The sequence below is a fragment of the Corvus cornix genome, chromosome 9 (genome assembly GCF_000738735.6).
Source record: "Corvus cornix cornix isolate S_Up_H32 chromosome 9, ASM73873v5, whole genome shotgun sequence".
Classification (NCBI taxonomy): Eukaryota; Metazoa; Chordata; class Aves; order Passeriformes; family Corvidae; genus Corvus; species Corvus cornix.
Genome location: NC_046339.1, coordinates 4,728,088 through 4,752,166, shown reverse-complemented (window position 1 = coordinate 4,752,166; position 24,079 = coordinate 4,728,088). Strand labels below are relative to the sequence as shown.

Here is a 24,079-nt window from a genome sequence, read left to right as displayed (position 1 = left end):
TTAGGGCAACTGCCCACTGGTAACACAGAAATGCACCAAGTGTCTCTTCAGCCCTGGCTGCAAGCAAGGGTAGCATTGACCAAGGTTTTAGCACAAACACATGAGAGCCTGACAAGTTTTCACCACCTCAGGCTTCAACTTAAGGCTTAAGTAAAGGAAAATATGATCATCCCCCTCCCCTTGATAAATCCCTGAATGGAAATAAGTAAATGATTATCACTGCTCACAGACTACTGGAAGTCAAAGGAACATCCCAGTGCTTGAGGTTACAGTTTTTGCTTACTACCCCTCTTGTCACATCTGAGACTGATGTTACACAAAACATATTCCCTCTTACAAAGTCATTTCAAACACAAAATACTATGTCCTACATCTGCTGAGATAGTAACTATTACAATAATGTCTTAAACCAGGCTACAGGTGCAGCACCTTTGAAACCCCCAGCTCACAATGCAAACGTGGAATTTGTGTCAGTTTTCCCCACAGAGCTCATCTTTCAGACTTCGTGCAGCTACAGACAAACCTGAGGACAGAGCCCCTTTGTGTGCAAGGCCAGGTGGGGAGCTGGGTCCTGCTGCTGGCAGACACCTCGAAGGAGCCTCTCTTTGTCTGCAGGTAACAAAACCCTCCGCTTCCAGCAGATACAGCACAATGGTTAACAGGACAGGAAAGCATGTGCAATGGTGAAATGAAGCTGATGGTGATATTTTATACTAAGAAAAAACACAAAAAACCCAGCCCAGTTTCAAGAAGACACTTAGAGGCCAGCAAGGTTTCCAGTTTTCAGGCAGTAGCAGAAACTTCAAAAAGGAAATGGGGAAACAGCCAGGTGGAAAGGAATATTAATTCCCAGATATGCAAACCTATTTGGGTGCGTATTTTTGAGATGCTCTCATTCAAGGACAAATAGTGGACATTGAATAAATTTAATAAAACATCCAGTGGACAAATTTCCACTTTTACAAAGCTCTTGGGTAAAACCCGCTACCTGCACAGATAGTACACGTTTATACTTAAGTACCAATTCAGTTGTTTCTCTGCCTCATGCACAGACCAAGAAAAAGGCAGATTTATGGTCTCCAGACCCTCAGCTGTGGTCAGCCTGTGAAGCTACAGGGGCACACTGGGCGTGCAGGATGCATCACAGCATCTACCCGAAGGCTTTAGCCCAAGATGTGCTCTCTCAGTCAAAGCTGCCAAAGCTGACTTCTAGTGTGGAAAAATGCTGCAGGTACAAAAGTCCCAAGTGCTTCCTGTAGAATGGATGCACTGGCACAACAAAGTACAAAACATGTAGATCAAGTTGCAAGCAAGGCAGGAAGATCTAGAGCAGGCAAATTGACATTCCTCATCTGAATTTGAAATAAAATGTGCCAAGCTCTCAAGCCCAAAAGACACTGTGATTCCCCTGATAACTGGATAGAAGAATGAGACAAACAACAGGAAGAAAGGCCTCTGTTTCTGAACTGAAGAATTTATATTGATCTGAACATAGAATTTATATTGCTCTGAAATCAGGGAGAGATTTCCTTTCCACACAGCATCCTTTAGTGAAAGGGTTCCTGAGCTGAGGACCAGCGAGGAGGAGGGACCTTTGTGCACCCCTCACAATTTACTGATCCCCAACAAGTGTCTGCAATTTTCCTTGAAAATAAATCAAATTGTTCCCAGATAACTCAAAGAAAAGGCACAGTCCTGCCAGTAGATCTCCACAGGACTGAAATGACAACTGACTGCCCAGCACCTCCTCAGCTCAAGTGCCCCTCAGGCATCTGCATGTTCCATTTCTTTCTGGGCAGTTCAGCAGATGATCAGTTCTAGTTCACAGCAGAAAGAAGCCTGAGGTGACCCAAGTGTAATGGATGGTTTCTTTATGGGCTGGGTTTCAAAAGCCCCACAGCAAGAGCATATGCAGAAGAAACAATAAAAAGGGTCTCACAGACGAAAGGGTCCCAGACTCTCTTCTGGGGGGCCCATGTGATGATGTCCCACAGGCTCCCAAAGCCTGTGGCACACACACCCAACAAGCAGTGCAAAGCAGGCACTTAAAACCATCTGTGAACTGAAAAAATAATTCAGCAAGTGGCTTTCCTTGTATTCAAACCCCTGTAACATGCAGCTCATGTTCCTAACTCACATTAGTTCATCATTTTCCTACCAGGGTTCATAATTAGTGACTGGATAAATAGGTTTGTGAGCTAATGCTACTAAAGTGGAAGTATCCCTCTCATTTCTTCCTCCTCCTGACCTCCTCCTCTTTTTTTGCTCCTGAACTGTGGGAGCTGAGACTAAATGGCAGATGATCATTTTTTCCTTCCTGACCAGGCTAATGGGTCAGGCAAATGCCAGCACCATGCAAAAGAAATAGTGGGAAATGATGCAAAGGGTGGAGAGGACACCATGAGGTCATGTCTTTCAGCAGCAGCTCTCCATCAGGTCAGGTCATTTGTATCAAACCACAACTTTTTCAAAGTCAAAAACAACCTCCATTTTTACCAGTAAAAACTGTCTTCCACTAACACAAAAATCACAAAGAGGAGAAGCAATTCAGAGCACTACAACACAGAGCAGACACTTTACTGAGCTGAAAGCTCTACAAGCAGCAACACATCCACAGCGAGACTGAAGAACCATTATCCAGCTCCTGAGATACCAGTAAAACAAAGGTTTGAATGTAGGTTAGACATACTGGAAGACAGTAATTAGCAGGTAGAATACAGAAGAGAAAAGAAATCAGACAGGGGCAGAAAATAAAATATTCTTTTCACTTTACTATTTTCACTTTATCTCTGTCCAGAAAAATAAAATTAAAATTTTGAGCATGATTCTCTCTATCATCTTTGGAGGATGTTCCTTCGGCCAACACTCTCTGAGACTTGCAGCATGTCATTTCCCTCTTTACCTCAAAAATACTCTTCAAAAAGACAATGAATCAGAGCATGTAGTTAACTTATGTGCTCTGAAACTCCTTCTGAAGGGGGCAGATTTGCTCCACTGCCTGTTCAGGAATTTGGGGGGGTCTCTGGTGCCCCTGAAGGCAGGCAGAGCTCTTACCCCAACTGAGCACACAACTGTTCTGGCCACGTTTCCCAGGCACATCTCATAGGGGAGAAGCATCAGCTGTCTCCAGAGGGAGTCAGAATGTCAGCTCCACACTGTACACAAGTCACTTTTTACTGAGGGGGGTGGGAAACCTGTGGAGAGAGCAGCCCCTGCTACAAACTTTTGAAAACAGCAGCAAAACCCATGTGGAAGCATGCAGGGCTTAAAAAGAGTCCCGTGTTCCTTATCAGCAGTGCTGCATGCTGCCAGCTTTTAAGGGCTATCTGGCTTGAAAGGCAATTTTTCAGCCTCTAACTGCATTTGTACTTAGAATAGAATCACTGCTGCTTTAATGACTCTCATTACATTTTTAATTATAAAAAGTTCAATTTAAAATTGCCCAGACATTTGCACAAACTGCTTTTAGCAACTCACTAAATGCAGGCGGGTAAGATTAACCACTATGCCTGCCTAGCACATCTATCTTAAAAGCAAAATAAAGCAAGAAAAATAATGCTCCAAATTGGATATTCAAAATGGTTCTTGCCATGCAGCTCCTAAAGTGATGAAACAAGGGGTTTAAGAAGTTGCAAGCAGAGGAGAGGTACTAGTATTGAAGGAATATTGCAACTATACAGTCTGAGCTTAGAAAATAGCTACAGTTCTATTTCTGACATAGCAGTTGGCTCGAATAACTGCCTAATTCACTTAACCCATCTTGTGCATAAGCTTTTCTGGCTGCATAAAGAATGGAAATAACTGTGAATGAGCAGCAGTTGATAAATGCCATTTATCAGCTTGTAGATCTCTGTTTCTTTTGTGTATATGATCAAAGCAAAGCACCCAAATTCGATTTGCTCAAGTATCTGTGTTGGCCTTAAAGCTGAAATTCATTCAATTTGCTGTGCTTGTCAACAACACAATTTCAGTCTTAGATTCACCCTGAGGAAAATATAAGCTTCTGTTATTTGAACATATAAAAGGCCGTAGTTCAAATACAGACAAGGCATCAATAAATAAACTGGAAAGCCTTTGAACACACCCCCACCTTTCTGTAGAGTTCAGCCCCACTTCCAGAGAAGCTGCTGGAGTGAAGAGGAGGAGAAAAACTTGACTACAAGTTCTCATTGCTCACATGTGCATCCAAAGCCACTCACCACTCCAAGACCCAGCAGAGTATGAAATTTGTCCTTACACCCTTCTGGTCATAAACAAAAACACTCCTGATCTGCACAGCACCACCACCCACACACAAACATTCACAGCCCCGTTAGAGAGATTAGTCTGGTGTTTATCAACACAACTTGGCTTCAAAATAGGGTGAGGTTGGCTGTTCAGTGTGGTATTTACAACACCACCATGGAGCAGGGACCACAGCTAGACCTGCACTTCCAGAGAAGTGACAAGACAGTTACAACAGCATTGTTTAAACATGATCTTAACTTAGTGTATTAATCAATTCAGCACTTTAAACCATTTCAAGGAAACATTAAATTCCCCTGCATGAAGGAAAGGAAGAAGCCCTTTATGTAGTAATTGCACTGCACCCGTAAGCATTTTGTAAACCAAGACTCCTTGGCTGAGAAACTATCAGGAAAACATTCAATTCCTGTGCTAAATAATGTCACTGCTGAACAGGGTCACCAGCTCACCAAGGAGCCTGCTTGCCAGGCTGCACACTGCTCTGGCCTTTTGTAAGGAGCAAATTCCAATCATACTCAAAGTGAGCTGTACCCTGGCTGAGCAGACAGACAGGATCTAAAAATGCAGGTAATAAAGAAAGATACTGAATATCTCTTGTAAGTATTCTGGGGTAGGTGATCTTTTACAAAGACATGAAGACTTTCACACAGTAGGAGGAAGAGCCAGGTACAATTTTCTGCAGATTCCAGGCAATCCCAATGGACATGTGATCCATGTGGCATGCAGTGAAATAAAGTGTCTTTTAAAAGACAAATGTACAGAATGAAAATGAATAAAAAAAAAGATCCAAATAATTGGACAGTTTCTTGTTTAGCCCAGAAAAGAGAAATTTCTAGGGAGACCTTACATCTGCATATGCTCAGCCTCACACTATCTGGGGACAGTCCTCAGCCATCCTCTGCAGCCATCCCAGCCACTTGAAACTGTTAAAGCATTTCACAAAGTACAGGAAAACTTACACAGGCACTTCTGTCCACAAAGGATGGGCACGCAGATGACTCTGGAATAATAACATTAACATGCACGTTCATTTTCCCACTGACAAACTCATTACCTCTCTTACCCAGCCTATTCTGACACATTAGTTATCAGAGCAGCTCATAAGAACACAGAATGTCCCAAAAGAGAACTTCAGGAGAAGCTTAATTAAATAACCGATTATTCTTCATGTTTAAAAAATAAATACATGCACATACACTTCCATGTGACAAGGTCCCCAGGGAAAAATTTGTAAAATAAGCATAGACTGTTTATTTAACTCAGAGAAGCAATTAAACCATTAAGAAGAGCTCAAAGTAGGCATTATACTGATTATCCCTTAATTACATGCATTCACAGCAGTGACAGACAAACTGCAACAATAACAACCATGTTACCATGCTCATTTTTTCCTGACCTGGGCACATTCTACAACAAAACCATCAGCAATGTATATTCAAGCTCATTTAAGAGTGATGGTCCATATTGTTACCAGCTTGGAGACATCTCTGATTGCTGCTCTAAGACCAAGTTAAACACACTGAAGTTTACTTCAATCCAAATCCAACCTATTTATTTATGTGCTTCTCATGATATAGCACACAATGCTAACGAGAGTCTAATTGCAATCCCATCTCTTTGTTCCTCTGCCCTAATTGCAGAGGAATTGGCCCCTCCTACACAGGGCTCAGGACCCCCAGGGTGCCACAGGATGGAGGCAGAGCTTGCTGTGTGCTGCCAGGGCAAGACTGGCAGAAAACACAATCCAAGGAGCGCCTTGGGTGAAATTCCAGCTGGAGGAACCCCACAGAGGATCCCAAACCTTGCACTTCCCTTCGCTTGCAGACGGGGATGCAGCTGCAGCCAGCGCAGACAGCAGCCTGCGAAATGACTCCGTGCCCACAGCCGAGCCCAACCGCAGGAGCTGGAGCAGTTTGTGGAGCAGTTTGTGGAGCAGTTTGTGGAGCAGTTTGTGGAGCAGTTTGTGGAGCAGTTTGTGGAGCAGTTTGTGGACTCGACAGCAGCTGCATCCCCTGCGTCCCACAGCAGGGTAAACAAAGCCATGTTAGAGCTCCCCTGGCAGCGGTGGCAGAAGGAGCCGCCGACAGGAACGCGCTCCGCTCCAGCCCTGGCAGGGCAACGCAGCTGCCAAGGCCTGGAGTCGCCAAGAAAATTACAGTATGATAGTCTTAATTACACTAATTGCGTTTCCTGGTATTGAGGCAGGATTAATATAGTGTTTCTTATGCTAGATTTCATAAACACAATTGGTTTCAGCTTAACTCTTCGTAATTGTATTTCACAGTTCTTGCAAACAATTAGCCACCAATTATGTTCATTCCGTTTTGCAGATGACTGATAAACATTCCAAATATCAGAATTTTCCCTCAAGGGAGGCAAATTACTTCTAACTTAAGTAACCTTAATGAGGCCTCAGTGAAAGTCCTGTGGGCAAATCACCCAATGGCACTTGCTTGCCATTTCCATGCTTGCACGAAGGATTAGAGAAGTTTCCACTCAGAGGAGAGCCATGGCTGGGAATGGCTGTAGAGAGCTGAGTAACCATCTTAAGGTGATAAAATGACCATATATAAATACAAATATATATATATATATTTGAATATATGTATGTATCTTTGCATAGTTGTACGTAGATACCTGTTTCATGTAAAAGTATATGAACATATTTACACAAAGACACTCATACACAAATACTTGGTTTAGAAATTAAACATATTTTGAGCTTGTGTAAGTCTCAAGGCTACAGGTGCTGGGAACTGGACTGGAGGGGCCTAATTAATGTCCTACTCCCACCCTACTCACCACAGTCCCATCATCAAACTGAAGTGCTCACACAATTGAGAATGGCAGCCATTGTGTTTCGGTCCCCTCTACAGGCACAGCTCCAACACTCAGAACAATCAAGCCAGAAATGCTCAAAAATGTTATGGTGAGATAATATCGTCTGCTGAGACAAGAATAGTCTTTTATCACTTTACACCGAGGTCATCTGGAGTGACCTCGCTGAGAAGGCATTTGAAAAGTCTCACCCTTGCAGCAGCAGGCAGGCTAACCAAAACTCCACAAGCTTCTAGGAATTTTAGGCTGGATTTTTATAAATAACACAGCCCCGCTCAACATGTACACCACTTAAAAGGGGAAGCTTGGATAAACGTATACAGACAGTTATAGACCAAATGGCCACTTATAAAACTCTGCTTGAAAGCTGTATGGTCAAAAAAAAAAAAAAAAAACAACCAAGTTCCAAGTATTTTGAGAAAAAAAAAATTGCAAGCTCTTGCTTGGCCAGTGCTGGCAATACCAAAGTCTTTCCATAACATAACAATTAGAATATATTTTGCTGACAAAGTCTTACACCAGGATTTCTGCACAGGTTCTTTCTTCCATACCTGCAGGGTCACGAGCCCTTCACTTGCCAGGAGAAGCAAAAACAAACCTTGATGATGAGTAATTTGCAATCCTCCCCATACATACCGAGTTAACGTGGTTCTGTGCTACCAAATATTTTTTAAGATCTCCTATATGGGGCATATTGACAGAAAATTAACAGCAACCCAGAGTGGAAGGCACTGCTTGTGACAACCCATCTACACTCAAATGTTCCCCCATCTCATTCCCAACAGAAGTAAGAGGAATAAACTTAAAAAAACACAGGAGCAAAAAAAAAAAAAAAAAAAAAAAAAAAAGACAAAACACTTCATCAAAACTGTTGTTAATAACGTAATCAAGAAGGCAAAAAGTCAGGCAGTAATCAAATCCATCTTATAAACAAAGCATGTGCAGAACCCTAAAGCTTTATATTATAACACATAGTGTACATTAATAAAAAACTAAATTGCACAAATTATGACAGAACTTGGTCTTTTGTTGAACACTGAAAAAAAGGCCCAACAAAACTCCCACTCATCTCCAGGAGTAGCTTGATTTTTTAAATAGTATTTGAAGCTCTCTAACCCACAAAGAAAGGAAAAAAACCAAACTTAAGTCTTGTGGTGTTTAAATGAGTAAATCATAGTGTAGGTTTATTTATTTCTAGGATATTTGTCCTAAATAATTTGGAATATTAAGTCAGATTCTAGATTTACTGTTAAACAACTATTACTGATACAACTGGATGGCAGTCTACACACTCTGAGGTTGTCCACAGTTATGCAATCTCACACTGGTTAATGTGGTTGAGTGGGCTTTTTCCTTTCCTTTTTGTTTTGAAGCCAGTGATGCTTTCATTACAAAGCTGACTCAGCAATTTATTTCTGTTAATATCATCTATTCTTCAAACCTCTATTAATGAAAATATTCATGAAACAGAAAATGAGCTGTTGATGTCCCAGGCACAGAACCCACCCCACGCAGTGACCATGAGAAAACACTGGTGCAGAGGGAACAAACAAGACTCTTAAAGATATAATCACACAAATTGTAGCTAAATATAGAAGGGGTTAGGCTGTCAGAGAGTGAAAGTTACCCAGCCCCAGAAATCTGACAACAGCAGAATCAGCAGCTGATTCAATACAGCTTTCAACAACCACTATACGATTTTTTTTTTTTATTGTGGGAATAAGTACAATTCAAAATTTAGCAAAACCAGCAATCCAATTTACATTCTTTACCATTTAAAGTCAATTCATTATTATCACTTATCCAAGTTGAGATTTGTTTCAAAATTAGAAATAGGAAGCATAATAATAAAAGCCCCGCAAAGATTCTAAGTGAAATGTGCTTCCTTCCCCTTCCCCAATCCACATCTCCTACATGAACAACAAACATGAACCAGAATCACAGACATTAAAGAATAAAAAGCATGGGAAACTAAATATTTGCCTGTGAGGAAGAGTAAAGGAATTTAATAAGGATAATGGAATAATTTCATTATTCTTCTGGTCAACAAATATAATTACTTCAGATTAAGAAAGTTGACTGCAATTGCCTTACTAATTCAGAACCATAGCTGCACTAATACACTGTAAAAAGACTGAAAGCACTGACTAATAGGTCTGCAATGTCTGTACCCTGAGTAAAGAATGTGGATCTTGGACTTTAAAATCCTGCCACCATTGATTGGAATGCACTGGGTCCACACTAGGAGGATTATCTACATTTGAGCAGGGCTGACACAACTCCAACATTCCTGCAGACACCCATACACTCACAGAGCTTCCCTGTGCTTTGGGGAGAGATCCAGAGATACTGGGAAGCTTAAAAATTGATAGTATGCTGGTAAAAAGACAGCCTTCCCAAGGGCTCTTGGATATACCATGATTCCTGATTCTGTCAGACACACACACACACACACGTAAAATAAGGACAGAGACAAACCCCAAATACAAGTCCTGCACATTTACAAACCCCAAAAAAGTCTGAAATTATAGCCCAGACCATATGTTCTAACATTTGTCTTTAAAGTCTGCTGCCCTAATTCTAGAGATCAACGCATTTCCCAGCAGCAGATTCTTAGGCATTCCGAAAAATATACAAAAATATCTTCATTTTTGCAAAGGACAAGCTTCAAGAAGTGCTTCTCTGCTCATTTGGGTGCTGTTCTGCCGGGAAGCAGGATGATTGATTTTTACATTCGTGTAAACGGGATTGGTTCAAGCCTTTATTTCTCACCCTGCTGATGAGTCAGCCCCTGCCCTTCTCCTCCACCAGAGCTCCTGTGCCCGGAGGCCACGTCGGCAGGACACAGGACAGACTGCCAGGTCCCATCCCAGCCTGGCCAGGCCAGTGGCTTCCCCAGGGACCAGGCTGCAAGGTCGGGAGAGGCTGTGGCCATTCCTCCACCATAGGTGGACACAGACCATCAGCAAGAGTCCCAAGAAATCCTTGGAAATTTCATAGAATTTCCAAACTATTTCCAGCCTTGGCTGTATCATTCTCCCTTTCTCTCAGTGTGTACTACAAAACAGTCACAATTTAGGATTTGGAAAGATTAAGCCAAATTATAATTTAGTTATGTGCCAAGTTTCTTTTTCCTTTTGTCTTGTGTCAGGGGAGCTATAACAAATAACAGCTACCAACTGTAAAGAAGCAGATATTCCACCCAGCAAAGCTACAAGTGCAGGTGCATCTGGTTCAAGATTTAATCACACACATGCTAAATAAATTTCCATAATTATTCTTAGCATTATCGGATTTAAAATGGAGAAGCTAAGATTATTCACACAGTAAACAAAGCATCCCATTGTTTACTCTTGGCTTCTTACATGGCTTCCTATACTTGATTGTGGTGTGCTAAAAAAATAAAACCATGAGACGAACAGAGAATGGTGGTATGATCTCACTGACAATGACATGGGAAAAACTTACTCCAGATTAGCAGTCTTTTGCTCTCTCTTAGATTTCAACACAAGGTTCACAAAGATATGAAAACCTGAAAGGTATTTATTGCACATGAAAGGAATAAAGGATACATCACCCAGACCACAGTTTTCTAAGGTGACCAAACACTAAAAGGGCTGACTTTTAGTGAGCCTATCACTGACATACAGAAAGGCACCAAAAACACCAGAAATACCACAGAGGATAAAAGGTTCCGCTACAAATTCTGGTATTTCCTAGTTGGGCAACAATGTGAAAATAAAATAACAGTATCTGTTATGATTATATGATTAAGTATAACAGCTGGTGGTTTATAGCAAGACCTTTGAAAAACTATGGATTGCACCACAGATAACATCCCAACAGGAAAGGCACAGCTGAGCCCAGGCCTGGGGCCATGACTGTGCTACAGAGCTGAGTTTGCTGAAACACTGAAGTGGCCAAAGCCAGAAGATGGTGACAATGCCTCTAAAGGATGATACTGACTCTGTTACATATATATTTAAAAAATATTTTGGCCAATACAACAAAGGCTGGTTAGACACTGACATGGGATTCTTCCCAGTTAGAGCTCTCAACCACAGCTTTGCTCTGGAGGATGCTTATGCAGATAATTCTTCATTTGTCCATGAATAGAAAGAACTTTAATAAATCAAAAACTTACTTGTGTTCATATACCAAGGAGACCAGTGGATATTGCAGGCCTGGCTTTTCCATCAAACACTAAATCTAGACACCGAGTACCAGGAGTCAAAGTAAGGCCATGTAAATGTGGAATAAGAGGTACATTTTAAAACTTGGTAGGGTGAAAAGGGCCCTTGCTGGTAAACAGAAAGAAACTGAGCCAAAGCTTAATAAACAAAGTGTAAACAAAAGCTATTTAATACCAAGAGCTATGCTGCAAAACACCACCACACAGACTGTTCTGCTCCAAGCCCTAATGACCAAAACAGTCTGAACTGAAAGTGCATTTCCTACAGAGAGTTTTCCATCCCGTGTAACCAGCCTGCCCACCAGCACGTAGGTGGAAAGAGCTGAAACGCTTTGCAGAAACAAGGAGAAACAGAATCAGAGCTCACCCTGCATTTCACCCCTCCCTCCCCTGACACAGCCAAGCACGTCCATCCTGTCCTGCTCCCATGCACCCCTGCAGATGTGCCCCCAGAGCCTGTCCCCAGGAGTGTGCCTGACCACATGCAGTTCCCAACTACCATCAGACAGCAGATGCAGGTGAGAAAGGACAATGTTTCATCCTGCTTTGCCAAATTTAATGTCCTGATCAATGCAGTGCTTTGCAGCATACTTTGAATACAGTCACTAACTTACTTCTTTAAATGTAACCAAGGGCCAAATTCCGATAATTCAGGAGATGCTCTGGACAGAAGCAGGTACCAAACCAAAGTGGTTCCAGCCCCTGGCTCTCACCAGCACACAGGCACTGCCTGCCCTGGAGAGCCCAAAGAACCTTCCACCTGCAGATTTCACCAGTTACTCTTTATTAAAGTGTATTTTCAGCTTTCTGCAAGTGTCTCCAAAGCAACATGATTTCAGGTGCTGCTGTTCTTTCATCTCAGAGTGAAACCACATCAGGTCCACCGATGAGCAACCCAACATCAACCTGGGATAGTGGAAGGCGTCCCTGCCCACAGCAGGGGGGTTGAAGTGAGATGATCATTAAGGTCCCTTCCAACCCAAACCACTCTGGGATTCTATGATCCATCTGTTCCCTTGTGTGCACCCATCACCACTCTCATCCTGGTGCCTCTGTCCCCACCCAGTAACACTCCACAGGTACCACTCATTTGCTTACATTATGTCCCATCTATTTTCAACTCTTTCCTTCCCTGTAAGAAACTGACTCACTTCCTCATTTCCAACCTCATACCATAGAGGAAAAAAAAATACACACTTTGTTTGGTTTGCTTAGACTACACTAACAGCCTTATTTCACCGACACACACACTCTTCCTATACAAATATACAGCTGTTAAACCTTTAATATTATCCATTCCTTTGCACTACCCACACCTAACCACACCCACCCACCAAATTAAGGGAATAATAATTCCAGGAAATCTTTCATTTGAGAAGCCACAGCTAGGTTTTTAGCATACTTCTGGTCTTTTTCTTGACTTAGTCACTTTTAGAGCCACAGAAAAAGCAGCGCTGAAATTTAATTCTTGCATTCTTTGTTTTACAAGGTAAGAAACAAGCAAAGACTTCAAGCTCAGCCTCAGTGGCAAAACACTTGAAAACATCACTTGAAACAAGTATCAGTAAACTGTCTATGTTTTTATCCTGTTTTCATTTCAAAATGTAACCACCCAAAAGCAATTCAGGTCTGCAACACAGATATTTATGTCCTGACACAGCTACAACCCCTCCGTGCCATTGCACATCTCTACCTTCTCCTTGAATAAATCACAAAAGCCAGTTTAATGCAGATCCTTGCTCACCCTATGCAAGGGTGAATTCCCCCTGCTTAAGGCCAGAATTGAAACAGAATTTCTATCCTTTAGCATATTTGTTTTCCTTTCAGGCAAATTTTGTTCTTCACTAATCCAAACCTTGTGCTGTCCTAGGAGACAAAGACTAGAGGTGAGTTTCAAGAGAGTATTTCCAGCAGCATGGGTGAAGCAGAATTTACCAGGAATTCCAATTTTTATTCCATGAGCTGCTTTTCTGCTCCCTGTCCTTCTACCTTGCTACAGGCTTTTTGCAGCTTTACATACATACAGAAAATTCAGTTTGGGGGCAGAAAATGAGATCCAGCTTGAGGACCAGTTACATGGAGGGCAACAAAAAGGACATTTAGCAATAATTCGGCAATTCTACGTGATCAATGGATAGAAGCTTTATGCAGCCTGCATACTCTGCACATAGGTATTTTCAACATGTGGGTGACAAGCAAGGTCAAGTGGCACCAGAATAATCATTCTGTCCATGTTATTCATACCACAGCGGGTGTGACAGCTTGGCATTATTGCCTTCCAGGAGGGAATAACTCAGAACAGATTCTCAAGTACAGCTTCACTGCCCCAAACTACACACAAACCGTGAACTTTTCAAGTGTGAATGACAAAACTCCCAGGCAGCAACACAGGTTCCTACCAAAGATCTTAAGATATTGGCTAAAAAACTAGTCTTTAATCAGTCACTAGGGAAAGGTGAGTTTCCTGAACATCAGATTCACATGAGACCTATTTATTCTGAAATTTAGAAAGCAGAGTAATTTTTTTTTTAATTCAGAGGTCTGTTTCAATTCCATTCTGTAGTTACCAGATCCAGGTTCTCAGCCTGCTCCATATTTCATGTAGTGTGGTTACCACAAAGCACTAGCTAGAAGTCATCTTTCATACAAAGGAAGTACAAGTTAACAGCTGAGCAAAGAAATGGCTGAGAATATGCCTTGCCCTTGTCCTTTTCTTGCAGAGCTAGAAACAGTCAAGTCCTGAGTTTTTGACAAATTAAAAGGAAATATGTGAGAAGGAAATGAAGTATTTCTAGTATTGACACATTTATGAACTAATTAATACCTGTCAAACTTTATATGAAGAGCAGCTTTTAAAATACTGATGGTAGAGCACATACATATGTTCCATCTCCCAAAGATACTGGATGAAGATCCTAAATCAGTCCTAAATCAGTTTCCCCACAGGGGCAGTTTTGCAGTCAGAGCCCCAAGCTCATTCTGGGTGTTGGGCAGCTCAGGGTGAGCAGGGCTCCCCTCGAAGGAAGCACATCAATAATTTGTCATTAACACCCACATGGATTCAAAGGAACAAAGACGGGCCACGTAATCACACATGAATAAAGGATGTGCTTTATGTTTCCACTCCATCCCACAGGCCAGGAGGCCAGCCCCAACATTCAGCAAGCCCTGTGGTGTTTAACAGCCCAGGTGGGCAGCACCACAGCCCTCCTGCCCACACAGGCAGCCTCAGCTCACAGGCTTCTACTTGATTCAGCTTCTAGCAACTATTAAAAAATTAATCCAAATTAATCCCCAACATCCCCTTGCTTTATTCCTTTATTTGGCTATTGTTACAAAGGCTACAAAAGTCACATACCACAGCATCTCTTCTATCACATGGGATGGAGAAGGCAAGTCCTGAGGAAGTCAACAACAGCTCCTGCTGAGAGCCCCTGGAACTGCTCAGATGCTTCCCTAAACAACTCAACGTGTAGACTGTGCACTCAAGGGCTGGATTTCTCCAAAAGACCAGACATATTGTTTTGGTTTTTTTTAATTTATTTTCTCTTTAAATCTGTCTTGTAAAGGAAACCACAGACCCTCTCCATGCCCACTGATCAGCTGAACTTCTCCCAGCCACCATCATTTCCAAGAGCTGCCTAATCCAGACCTACACCATGATCTACAGGGCTTATAAAGCACTGATGACTTAAACAAGTCATCTCCAGCTATATGCAAAAAGAAAACAGGAATGAAGAGAGCACTTGCTGCAACACCTTGCATCCTCAGTTACAAATATTTATTCCAGTTTTATATTACTTAGGGGATATTTTTATTTTTAAAGTTTTCACTGGTTATCTTACTGATACAACCCCAAGGAACTGGAAAAAGTTTTTGCATTTGAGATTTCTCCACCACTCCAAAACAGCAGAAACATTCAAATGTGCATCTGTTCTTTCTGGCTTAAAACAGTGATTACTCAATTAGTGGCTAATTACACTTCAGAGTGTTAAAAACAGAGGATATTCCACAGAGGTTTTTCTCAAGCAAGTGTCTTTCTTCCAACCTTGATAAGACAAATGAAGATTCAGTAAGTCATCTTCTTCTCTGTTGCCTCAGTCCTCTAAAGCACACCATCACCAGACACACCAAAGCTGCAGAGCCAAACACAGCTCTGGACATAAAGTGGGGCTCACAAGATTTCCAGAACAGGCTCCAGAAGCACAACCTGAAGATTTCACACTGCTCAAAAAGTCATATGCAAAAAAAGTAATAAAAAAAATTCTTCTACATAAGGAAAGTTAGCTGACCCTGCAGAACGGTCACACGGCAAAGGGAAGAGCTTTCGTATATCCTGAAGAATTTAGTGTTACCAAGCCTGACATCTCAAGTTTTTATTAACAGTGTTCACTCCCTGAACTCAGGAGAATCACCCAGTTTGTAATAAAGCAGTCCTTCACACTGCAAATATTCAGCAGCACATCTTATGTCATAACCCTGAGTACGTGGCAGTAAGGAAAAAGCAAGTATCATCTATTCCACAGGGAGCTACCAGCTGACAGCCACTGCCCAAAAAGACTTTCATGCTGCCTTAACATAGTGCTAAAATTATTCCTTATCCTACTAATCATAGTGCAATGTGGGAGCATTGGAAAATGCATCATTATTGTCTGAGTGCTGCCCTATGTATAGGGAATACATTCACCTCTAAACAGACCAAACACTGTAACCTTTAAACATACCAAATACTCTATCACAGGTGGAAATAAAAAAAAGACATTAAGTTTTGTGGAGCAAGGAGGTGTGTAATTTCCAAAACCACTGCACACAAAATAAGCCTGTCTTCTATAATAACCTCAGAGCACAAAACCAGAACTGTCACAAATCCAAGTTTTAGTATATTTGCAGGCTGATTACAACAGATCTTCTGCAATAGATCACTATTAACATTAAGTTCCACAACTGCATGGTAAGAGCAGCTTCATCAAAACAAAACAAAAAAAAAAACACAACAGCAACACAAGCAGGTGCCTTCCTGTGTATGAAACATGTACATAGTTCAGCAATAAAAATATTTTACAATAAAGTAGGATCTGAAGCTCTAGCTTGAAAAGAGTATCAAGAATTTTCAGGCCAAGCTGAAAGGGTGTATACAAATAAACATGAGCTTTGGCAGTCAATACTGCAGCTAAAGCAAATAAAAGGAGACAATCTTATGCTAGAAATTCTAAATCAATTTTATGAAAGACTGCTGATGAGTACCAAACAAGTCCCATTGGCACAAACACGTTAAATTACTGGGAATACAGAACCAGGAGGTTTCAAGTTGCATCCATTTAAATACACTGTCTGAACACCACTTTAAGCATGAACAAAATTATAAATAAATAGGGTCATAATTATATTTGTAATGGAAATCTTTCAAGTATTAAGCCAGAATAAAGCATTCATTTCAAGTAAAAGGAGTAGCCAGCTTTATTCCTCTGTTAATTGCCACATGGACCAATTTCTTACCACACAGCATGTTGGCTATAAATCTCAACAAGCAACTTTAAACTGCTGTTATTATTGCTCATCAAGACCAAATAACCCTGGACGGTGTTCAGGGAAGCTTCTGTAACATCTATCTCAAACAAGTATTAATTCACCATTTCCATGGGGATGGAACTTCAAGCAAGAACCACCCACTCCTCCACTGTTTAAATGGAGGGGGTGTCACAGAAAAGATGAAAAGAGGCTGCAAGATGGGACTGATAAATAACTGAAGAGAGAAATCCTCCTGGACTTCCAAGAAATGCATGACTCATTCTGAGATACTGAACTCCTAGAATACAGAGAGCAGCCACGTCTGCAAGTTCTCACTCCCAAGTGCTTCAGTGCCTTTCCAGAGCTGCATTATCACGGTTTTGGAGAGATGACAGAACAGGTATTCCATAAAGCAAAGCAATGCCCATCCATGTGTCTGTGTTGTCCTCTTACCTTGGATGCACTGGAGGGTTCCATCCTCAGCCCTTATTGTAAAGGTTTCACCTGGATTAACTTGAACCAAAAAGACCTGCAGAAAGGAAAATAAACAAACATTTGTTTCACTGTGATCTCCAAAAATTAAAATTTCCCCAAAACAGTAACTGTATTATCCCTTTTCTGGAAGAGGTGTGGAGGCAGGGAAGGAACAGACTGGCATACTACATCTGTGGGTCCCAGGGTCCAGGAGCAGGCAGAGATTTGAAACCCACCTACTCATCTACACATTAAGAGCTGAAATGAAGATGTAACTGAATTGCATACAGGTGAGAATTATGGCTTTGAGTTCCACAACAAAATCTTGAGGGTGTGTTTAACTTGGCCAAATGCTGGTAGCTAAGGACATAAATCTTCAGACCATTGGCACATGAAAACAGAGAGCACACAAACTCCAGCAGGCAGCACCAACCCATAATGGGATTTCAAGTTCACAGGAATAAAAGTCTGCTGTGCGGAGTTGATCCACTATGTTTTTAAAAGTTTATCCTCCAGTCTTGCACATAACAGATCTCAGTTAAACAAAACCCGTAGGCACACACACAGTTCAACAGTTGTACATCAGTAATAAACTATTTATTAACAAATATAATATTTTTATAAATAATAAAAAGATCACTCCAGTCTCCCATTGCTGAATTCTGCAGATGGTGGGAACACACATGGACCGGGAAGCACGAAAATATGTCCCAGTTTGGGGTATGTTGTATCATCTTTATTAATTTTCAGCTGTCTTAAACAATGGGTTTAAAACTTATGATTTAGAATTCTTTCTTTAATGGACAGTTTCACTGGGATCTACAGACCATTTATCCCACCTTGCTGCTCGTGCAACTTTTACTAAAATACTTAAAACACACTTCTGCTAACCGCGCATTGTCAGAAGTTCAATCAAGGTATAAATTAAATTTTCAATTTGTACCAAGATTAATCTACTTTTTTTTGTGGAAGTTCTCTCTAAATTTAGGTCTGGTCTTTATATTCTGGGACATCTGCATGCAGGATTTAATCATTCAATCTAGAAAGAGAGAATTTGAATTCATGGTGTGTTTCTGAATTCCTTAAGCCAAATGCGTAAGATAATTATTACCTAGATGACCTTTTGAATTACAGTAATCCTACAGAAACCCATTATTCCACCAACATTTTTAAAGCACAAGCTGGAAATCAGAGAAATGACATATGAAAGCCATTATGTTGTCTGTAACAATCATTTCTCAGGGAGCACTGATCAGGGTGGATCTGATCAAGCATACAGAGCACAATAAATGGTTCAGAAAAGATAAAAGGCACAAAGCCATTCCATCCCTAATCTCTGAACAATCAACATTTAAGTGACAGCATTTAAGTGCTTTTTTGCTATGAATAGGCGTGAATTATCCACCACAGGACATGGGCATCAGGTCAAAAGAAGCGCAGAGCAAAGCAATGTCATCCAGCTCAACAAAAAAATCCAAAACAACAAACAAGAAACCAGAACACAAAGAAGCCAAGAATCACAGAAATGTTTCATCAGCTCATTTGCATTATATGTCTAAACCAACAGCCCTAAAGCTGGTTATTTACCAACAAATTTGATTAACATAAATCAGAAGCCCTTGTACGCCTTTACACCTTTGGAAAACTGGTCCAGCTCCTCAAAATAGAGACCCTAACTAAGCCTGATGCCCCGTGCATGTAAAGCTCCATCCTTGCCCTAGAGCAGGAGAGAGGGATTCCTCTTCCTACACAAGGCACATGCCCACCCCGGGGTTATCAGAAGATTTACAAATTCCTGTCCCAGGAGTCCATCACCAGCACAAGTGTCCACATTAGCAGGCCTGCAGCTGTCCCTTAAAAATAACTCCTTGGGGCTCTGCATTAAAAAACGGTGATATCCCCAATCACAGCTGTTGCTTTTGATGGTCAAAATGAAGCAGCATCATCCTTGCCTAATCACATGGGGTTTTAACACAAAAAAATTGTTCCAGTAACAAGTTTGTTTCCTGTAGAGCAGCAGCCGCACAGCTTTGTTCCCCCATCACGAGCCTGTGGGCAGAGCCTGGGACTTACCTATAGTAGCTTCTAATAAAATGTTATAGATATGGAAATAACTCCTTACTGACAGATGCTCAAATCAGGCACGAAGAAAACATTTACAGGCTGTTGCTGGGGGAAGGCAGCAATATCAAGAGCAAGCAGGCATAGCCAAGGTGTGACTGATGTGGGTCATCACTGGAGCAAGGGCTGGGCACAAAGGGAGGACATGTAACCAAAGTGGCCTCAGACCCAGGAGCAGCAACCAGGCTCCTCAGGCAAGATCCTTCCAGAGGCTGCAACCCAGCCCCAGCCCCTCCTTTCCCAAAACTGGGGTAGTGGGGTGTTTCCCATAATCCATCCCACCACCCAATCCCCTCTGCAGTCCCCCCATGCTGCACACAACACCCCAGAGCTCACAACTGCACAGCACTGATCAAAGAGATGCAGAGCTGAGGCCAAACCATTAAAGCCAGCACACACCAAGTGTTACATATAGGACACCTTCCAGCCAACACCCCTGACTTGTCCCACTTGCCTGGGACAAAATGTCAAGGCACACTGTGACTTCTTTTGTTTATACACACTAAGTATATAAAACTAATTCCATGATTTATTTTTCCCCACCTCCTCATAAAACAACAAAATCATGTTTTGCAGCCTGAAACGCAGCTTCCCTCTTTGCTTTCACACAAGGGATCTTCATGAGAACGCCTCCTTTCTAAAACTTTTAATTAAAAAAATCTGAGGAAAGCAATAAAAAAGTGTAAAGATAATGTCACTATTTTAATGAAAACAAACCCAGATGATCTTTAATTGTGCTATGCCTCTTCCAATATTCATCATCCAGAGTATGCACAGTTATGAGATGGCAACAGAGGAGAGGGAACTTGAAGGGTCACTCAGAGCCCTCGCTGCTGGCTGGCAGCATCTCCAGGGCGCGGTCTCATGTCCAAAGTCACTCCAGCCCACTTTCAGTCCTTGGCCTCCTCCCATCCAAAAAGCTGGAGCATGTGACAGCTGGGAGCAGCGCATCAGCAGCACAATCCCAAAGGCTTTTTCATTTCCCTAAAAAGTACTCGGATGTTTAATTTAGCAGTTTCATCCACACGGTGCTGAAGCCCAGCCTTACCTGCTGCATCCTCAGAGAAAGCTTGTTATCTCTATAGTACTCTTTTTGCATTTAAGAATGCCATTCTATTTCATTGAAAGTCGTGTTTGTTGAGTGATGAATGTTACTAAGTTGCATAGCTACTATAAATATTTATAATCCCACGGAGTACATCCAGACTAAGTTTTCATGACAAGCCAAGCACGTGTCACTCGTGCCTCCCTTGTTCCCGCTATCCAACTCTCATGGCCAGTGGAAGCAGGGGAAGAGACTAAAGAAGGGCTCACAAAGCAGGCATAAAGCTGGGGTTCAGGAATAAATAAACAGAATGAGGAAGTTTTGGATTGGGTATTAGGAAAAATTTCTTTACTGTGAGGGTGGTGAGGCCCTGGCACAGGCGGCCCAGAGAAGCTGTGGCTGCCCCATCCCTGGGAGTGTTCAAGAACTGGTTGAATAGGACTTGGAGCAGCCTGGTGTGGTGGAAGGTGTCCCTGCCCATGGCAGCAAGTGGAAAGAGATTGGTTTGGTTTGGAAGGGATGTTAAAGCCTTTCTGTGATATAAAACTATATATACTGTGGGGAAACACTCTCAGACAAAGGCAGAAATGCCACCTGATAAGGACCAAGGGCATACACTACAATCTCTTTTGTATACTACTGGTTTACTTACACAAGAGTTTAAGCCCACAAAAGAAAATTCACACTCAAAGCAGGCCATCATCCCCCAACTACTCTGTGGCCTCTCACAGCAGTGATGAGGATGATGTTCACCTGCATCCATGTGATGCAACACAGTCCCAGAGTTCACTTAAGTATTTCCCCTTTATGAGAACATTTTCTCGCTAAGGTCAAACAGCCGCTTGCAGGGCTTAGGCTTATTAAAACCCCACATTAAACATTTTCCAGTGTAGTGAATTTTCCCTTCCATGAGATGCATCATGCTTCATACAGCTGGGGAGCACAACATCATAGGCACCACCTGGGATCCAGCCACAGGGTCCTCAGAAATGCTTTAAACCATTAAGATTTATTGCATTTACAATTTCTATGGTGCATAGCTTATGGAATGCACCATTTTGTTATCTACTTTAAAAGACTGTGCCCCAGATCCCAGTGAATCTCCAGGTGCATCCCACAGGAAGGACCAGGGAACTCACACACTAGGGAACTGGGTGCAATACTCTTCTCAGGAACACATCCCTCGGTCACACAGAGCAGGCAGGCTAAACACTTTCAGCCTCTCTTCAGTAAGAAAAATCAGGGAACATACTACACCTTAAACAGTAAAGCTGACTTTTTAACATGAATACTTCAATAATAGTGTCTGGGCTTAACTTTTTTTTTTTTTGACTGGACAGAAAATAGAGGCATTAATAGAGGCATGAAGCAATTCAGTCAGTTTACCATGAGTGCTCTTTACAGCAAAGCCCAGCAAACCCCAGTGGCAGATCCTGAACCTCTTAATTTATCAAACCTTAAAACACACATGCCAAAGCAGTAAAAATAAATTAATAAATTGAGAAACCATGAAGAAGTAACTAAATTTTGGTACAAAGTTCACTCACTCAGCTCAGTATAAAACCCAGCTAAGTGCTTTCAGTTGCTTGCAAGGTGCACAGACTTGTTATGCTACAGGAAAGTACCAAATCTCGTTCCTCATTCAGCTGTACTCTTGTTTCCCTCATTTAAAGCCTGTGACCCTAAAAGACAAGAACCAGCACACACACAGCACTGTGTGCAATGCCTGAGCTCCAGCCAAATGGTGAAACCACAGGGTTGGTAAACACAGCTTTACAAAGAGCAGGCAAGCAGAAAACCTGCTGCACCTCTGCAGGTGCATTGAGTGAAACAACCTGAAATAAAACTTCCCAAACTAATAAGCCAAACATTCTGTACAAATGTGCTGTAGCACAGCTAGCTGCCCCTCCACTTTATACTCCAAGCTTTTTAGCGCTTACAGTGGAGTACCTACAGGAAACCATTGAAATTCTTGGACCAAAAGGTTAATTATTGCTCCCTGAATCCCCTAAGGAGTTACAAGTGGATTAGAAGCAGAAACAGCTCTGGAAGCAACATGAAAGCATTAAACACAGTCAGCAGTAGTGGAAATAAAGTGTGGGAAACGAAAAAAAAACACAAAACAACCAAAGTCAGTGCTAGAAATGCCATTTTGGGTAGTCTAGAGTCTAGAGGAGAGGGATTACTGTCAAGCAGGCAGAGACATTCCTTGCCCTGCCCTGTACAGCTCTGCAGCCCTTACTCTCAGGAAGATAAAGCAAGTGAACGTTCCCATGCAATTGCCTTACACTGCAGGCCTGTTCACTGGCAGATTTGCCTTTTGCATCACTCTCCAGCTGGCTGCTGGCAAGGCCAAGGTGTTTCACCAGCTCCAGTCTGCTTTATTCTATGTGTATAAGAATGGGTCTTTTGAGGAATGGCTTTTCCCTGGAGCTCAGCATTTCCAGGCACAGATCCTAATGCAGCTCTGTGGTGCTGGCACAGCTGAGGCTTCACAAATACAGTGACACAGGGGTGAGCAACAGCCAGTGTGCCCAGAGCAGCCCATCAGAACCTCCATTCTGTCAGCCCCAAAGCACGAGGCACTGAGCTGCCTGCTGGCCATGCTGCAGCCAGGAAAACGCCACACGCCTCATCTCCCACCAGCTCTGCCCTGATGCTTTCTCACCACCAGCTTCTAATGGAGACTGTAATTATACCGTGTAAAAGCACGTCCTCCTAAAGCTAGGACCTACTTATGGAGTCATATAAACCATCTTTGTTAAGGAAGTCACTCCTATGTGAATCTATCCTGAAGGCTCTTCCCACCTTACAAGTAACTAAAATAAATCTCTTTCAACAAACACTTAACATTCGTTTCTATGTTACAACAAACCATGTTAAGGGCAATTAACATAGTTCATTCGCAAAGATCAAACAAAGCATTTATTCCGATTTCATTCCATTTTAGAACTGTACTTTTAAAAAGCAAAGACATCACCTAAAGCTTCAGGAATAGGATGAAAATGATAAAGCATAAAGGTAGTTAAGCTTAGCAACAGATGAGGGCACATACAGACTAGAGGCCAAAAAAGTCTCATGGAAAACTGGTGTTTCAGCTACAAGTACTTCAAGAGATAAGGAGATGAGATCTAAGAGCATCTTCCAGCAAACAGGAGAGACCTGGCCCAGAACTGTTCTACTGAGTCATGGTTGCATAACACAGCAAAAGCAAGAAGCGATGTGCTTCTAGTGCACCTGCAATTCTTTTTAATGCAAAAGATTAGCTGAGAAACTATTTTAAAGGCAATGGAGGCATCTGCCAAGCCAGGCTGATGAATCATCAAAGATGGGGAAATTGAAAGATTGGGCTTAGAGGGCTCAGAACAATTCACTTATTCTCTCTGTAATACAGAAGGACCCACTGACAGGACAGTCTGACCTGATAAGTGGTTTCCAGCAAGGAGGAAAGTGTGTACGTAGAGAACAATTATCCTTTCCCGTATGAATAAGATTGTTCCTTCACCTAGGTGTAGTAATACTGGACTCAGTAAATACAGCCATTGAAAGCATTCTTTTCCATTTTTTCAAGTCAAAGCACACTTTGCAAAAATGACTTTAAAAAAAATAACAAATCACAACAATGACAATCTACATCCTAATGAGAATCCAGATAA

General features: G+C 41.9%; 1 protein-coding gene across 2 annotated transcripts in view; it reads right to left on the bottom strand.

Moving 5' to 3' along the window:
* The window catches only part of FNDC3B (fibronectin type III domain containing 3B), a 184,468-nt gene that overhangs the window by 121,701 nt on the left and 38,688 nt on the right, over nt 1-24,079 (bottom strand). For both annotated transcript variants that reach the window (XM_039556875.1, XM_039556876.1), the window contains exon 3: nt 17,237-17,312. In XM_039556875.1, the coding sequence (XP_039412809.1) occupies nt 17,237-17,312 (76 nt within the window). The remainder of the gene's footprint in view (nt 1-17,236; nt 17,313-24,079) is intronic.